The 3,906-nt window shown below is 32.8% G+C and overlaps 1 protein-coding gene across 1 annotated transcript; it reads right to left on the bottom strand.

Annotated features, from left to right (window-relative positions):
* Window positions 1-1,290: 1,290 nt before the first annotated feature.
* On the bottom strand, window positions 1,291-1,901 carry LOC131806841 (uncharacterized). The gene is made up of 2 exons (XM_059131627.1): window positions 1,569-1,901; window positions 1,291-1,479 (listed from the first exon to the last, which is right to left on the bottom strand). The coding sequence occupies exons 1-2, from the start codon at window positions 1,899-1,901 to the stop codon at window positions 1,291-1,293; spliced, it is 522 nt and encodes a 173-aa protein (XP_058987610.1).
* Window positions 1,902-3,906: the final 2,005 nt, after the last annotated feature.

Below are 3,906 nucleotides of genomic sequence, written 5' to 3'. Positions count from 1 at the left end.
ATCGTATAGAAAGTGGACCTGCATAGGCTACATTTGTCATAAGCTATTACAACATTCAAATGCGAAACTTGAAAAAAATCAAAATATCGAATATAGGAAGGTACCATGGGAGTATAAACGTGGAGCTGCACAGATAATTTTCTGTTATAGGCTGTAGTATTCATTACGAACTTCAAATACCAAATTTGAAACAATTCTGGTAAAAAAGTAGCTAAAATCATCAAAATACCGAATATCGGGGGGTAACGTAATATGGGGGCTATACGAAGACGTGGACCTCCACAGACAATTTTCTGTTATAGGCTGTAGTATTCATTACGAACTTCAAATACCAAATTTGAAACAATTCCGGTAAAAAAGTAGCTAAAATCATAAAAATACCGAATATCGGGGGTACCGTTATATGGGGGCTATACGAAGACATGGACCTACATGGCCCATTTCCTGTCTTAGGCTGTACTATCCATTACGAACTTCAAATACCAAATTTGAAACAATTCCGGTAAATAATGTCGCTAAAATCATCAAAATACCGAGGATCGGCAGGTACCGTTATATGCGGCCCAGTCAGCATTTTTTGAAATTTTTAATCACATTCCAGTCTTTTTTGATCAGGTCGCGCGATTAAAAATGTGGAATATGCGCGCATTTTCTGATCATAAAAGACACATTTGTCGGGAGAAAAACGTGACCTCCCGCGACTCTTCTTAATAAATCACATATTAGTCTTCCTCTAGATTAGTTAAAAGCCTTCTTCGACCATTTTCTGATCGTTCTACGAGTCGTTTTCGAATCGTTTTTTAATCATTTACTGTGCTAAAACTTTTAATTTGTGAATCTTTTTCAAGTCTTTTTTAACTCATTTTTTGATCATTTATGAGTCCTTAGTGAGTCATTTATTAGTCTTTTAAGTGTCATATGTCACTCATATTTATATTCATTTACGAGTCTTTTTTAAGTCGCCTTTGTCTTAAATTCGAGTCATTTATGAGTCCTATATGAGTGTTTACGATCCTACGAATCTCGTACGTGATTTCTAAATATTGGGATGTACCGTGAAAAAAAGAATTTGTTTATATTTGTTTATAAAATAGTTTATTTAAAATAAAAATAATTCAACTTTTATAATTATAATTTGTACTAGTTCATTTTCAGGTGTATTTTAGTAAATGCCAGTGGTAAAAAATATAGTAAAAAATTAAATAAAAAAAGAAAAACCAAAAAAAATAAAAAAATCAGGAACTTCAATCTGATCGTTTTCTTTTTGTTACATTTCATTTTACTAATTCTTTATATACGTGTTAAAAACACAAACTTACTTTTGATTACTGTCACTAAATAACACTTTTCTGCACTTCGCTTTACACTGGTGCCCTTCCAGCTGTATTGGCTTGCTAAATTGTCAGAAAAAATCTTTCGAACGGCAGCCCGAAGGAATTGAGGGGGTCCTTCACCGCCGGTTTTTGCAATAAATTCTTTCTGGAAATAGATTATCAAAAATTATATAAGTATTAATATATTGCAAAGTAGTAAATTAATCAATCAAAGACCCAATTTTGTATACTTACAAATTGTTTAAGTATCGTTTCATTTTGCTGCACCAATTCATCGAAGGCTTGCAAATCCTTTACCTCGTTGAACGGAAATTTGTGAGTGTCATTAAGTTCGTCTATTACCATATCTAATCCATGTTGTTTGCGTGCCTCTAATTTGACGGTAAAAACTTCTTCCGTTAATTTGACAAATTGACGCTTTGTAGTCTCCTTCATGTCCTTGATTTCCTTCTTCAAGTCTGTAACCTCATTTTTTAATGAGGCTATTTCAGCACGCATTTCCATTAATAAATTCAAAACGCTATTTTCAGGTTGGGTTGTGTACACATTTTGCACTGCAAATAACATTTTTTCCAAAATTAAATTTTCAGCCTCTTTTTCGCCATCCTTTTTATTTTAGCCTTTTCTATTTTTTTAAATTGGCTTGCTGACATTTTTTCTTCATAAAAACAATAAATAAATAAACAAACATATAGATAAACGTACACTTTTTAATATTTTTTTATCACTTTTTAATATTTAACACTTTTGCTGTTGACGCTTCCACGCACTTTTTATAAAGGACCAATAAGTCAACTTTTTTATAGCCACTCCAGAAACGCAACAAAATGACCCGTTATGCATAGAAAAACAAGCAGCATTTAAGCACTTGTCTGTGCGAAATATGATAAAAAATACATCAATACGATCACTTTTCAAACAGCTGCATGATCTTTTTAAAACTAATCATTTTTCAATCTGTACATGATCGCAATATGATAATAAACAACGGAAAAACAGTCACATTTTGCACATCTCAATGATTGATTTGCGATTCCCCTACATTTTGTTGTTGTATTTTGGTTGACCTCTTTTTACTCATTAAAGAGAGTCATTTTCGGTCGTATACGTGAGTTAATCAATTTGATCACCAAAAGGACTCGAAATAGACTCACCGAAGTGATTTTTTCAAAAACAATCTTCCAAATGCTAGCTGGGGGGTTATACGAAGACCCACGTCTTCGTATACATGGCCTGTTTTCAATACCAAAAGTCCTGCAGACAGTTAAGTTGCTGAGAGTTTGCAAAATTTTACTGGAAAAATTTACTCAGTAAAATTTACCCAGTAACATCAGCTGATTTAACAACAGCTGCATTGAGGCAAAAGTATTCTCAATGTTAAGCAATTAATTAAATATTTTAATTATTTTCCAGATAATAAACATTAACATTAGACAACTTACTTTCACCATAAAAATTGCAATCTTGATTCTATTTTCTACACAATTTAAAAGTATTCCGCATTCATTGTTCAAAACAGCTGATTTCTTGCTAGATTTTACTCAATGTTGTTCGATAACTTTCGTATTGTACATGCCAATTAATAAGTCCGTCTCCTTATGTTTGTTGTTCTATCGATAATATAAAAATGGTTCACCGCGTTCATTCTGCTATATTTCGCAAATCTCGTATCTTAGCGTTTCACACTGATATGTGTTCGAAAACGTAGATAATTATTATATGCTTCAAATGAAGCCCACTGCCGTGATAGTTTCAAAATGAAATCATACGAATGATGTATCGTGATTGGTTAATTATCGCCGTAAAAGTTTTCACCATAAACATAGGCTGATATTCATATTTCTAAACCTGCATCCAATAAAATTCAAACAATAATAAAAATTAATTGGTATTCGAATCCTACCAACTACGTTGTTGTTCGTTAAAGAAAACTAATTTGCTATGGTTAGAGTTATTTATTTACCAGCCACACAAAAATACAAAATAAAGCTGTTTTATAGTATGGGGTGTGGCCGACCACGTCATGACCTAACGCGAAATAAAGCAATCGGAGAGTGTGCAATAATTTGTAGGTTTTGAAATATGCGATATGTTTGTGAGCAAATCTGGCGGCATGTAAATTCAAAATACTATCACCTTTCAGCACCAATTCCGTAAGATATTTTCATGACGTATGGTGTTTCAGTTATGACCACGAAAGAAATATTTGAATTTCGGTATTTTACCTCATTAAAGTAAGAATAAAATCTACAATTTATTAAATATATACGAAAAAGTCGCTTTTCCTTAAGAAAAGTATTGTGATGTCTTGGGTAACTTTTGACACCTGAAAACCATATCAGCCAAGAATAAAGGGATTATTTATACAGATTGAGATAAAAAAACTGCAACAAAGTCAAAAGCCATCAAAAATGTCGGAAATAACATCAAATTTTAGAATAAGTTTAGATTTGTTCGAATTGGTCACCTTTGGCACGAATTATGGCCTTCAAACGGCCATGGAACCGTCACACACTGCCCGAATGTTGCTCTGCAGTAGTTTGGCCCATTCTTGGCGAAACGTTTGCTTGTG

The sequence above is a fragment of the Musca domestica genome, unplaced genomic scaffold (assembly GCF_030504385.1).
Source record: "Musca domestica strain aabys unplaced genomic scaffold, Musca_domestica.polishedcontigs.V.1.1 9, whole genome shotgun sequence".
NCBI classification, from domain to species: Eukaryota; Metazoa; Arthropoda; class Insecta; order Diptera; family Muscidae; genus Musca; species Musca domestica.
This window is presented reverse-complemented; position numbering and strand designations above follow the sequence as displayed.

Excerpts from the sequence above, each read along its gene's own strand:
- LOC131806841 (XM_059131627.1), bottom strand. The coding sequence starts at position 1,901 with ATGTTATTTGCAGTGCAAAATGTGTACACAACCCAACCTGAAAATAGC. Across the intron at positions 1,480-1,568 it reads AAACGATACTTAAACAATTT|AAAGAATTTATTGCAAAAAC; the intron begins GTAAGTATACAA and ends ATCTATTTCCAG.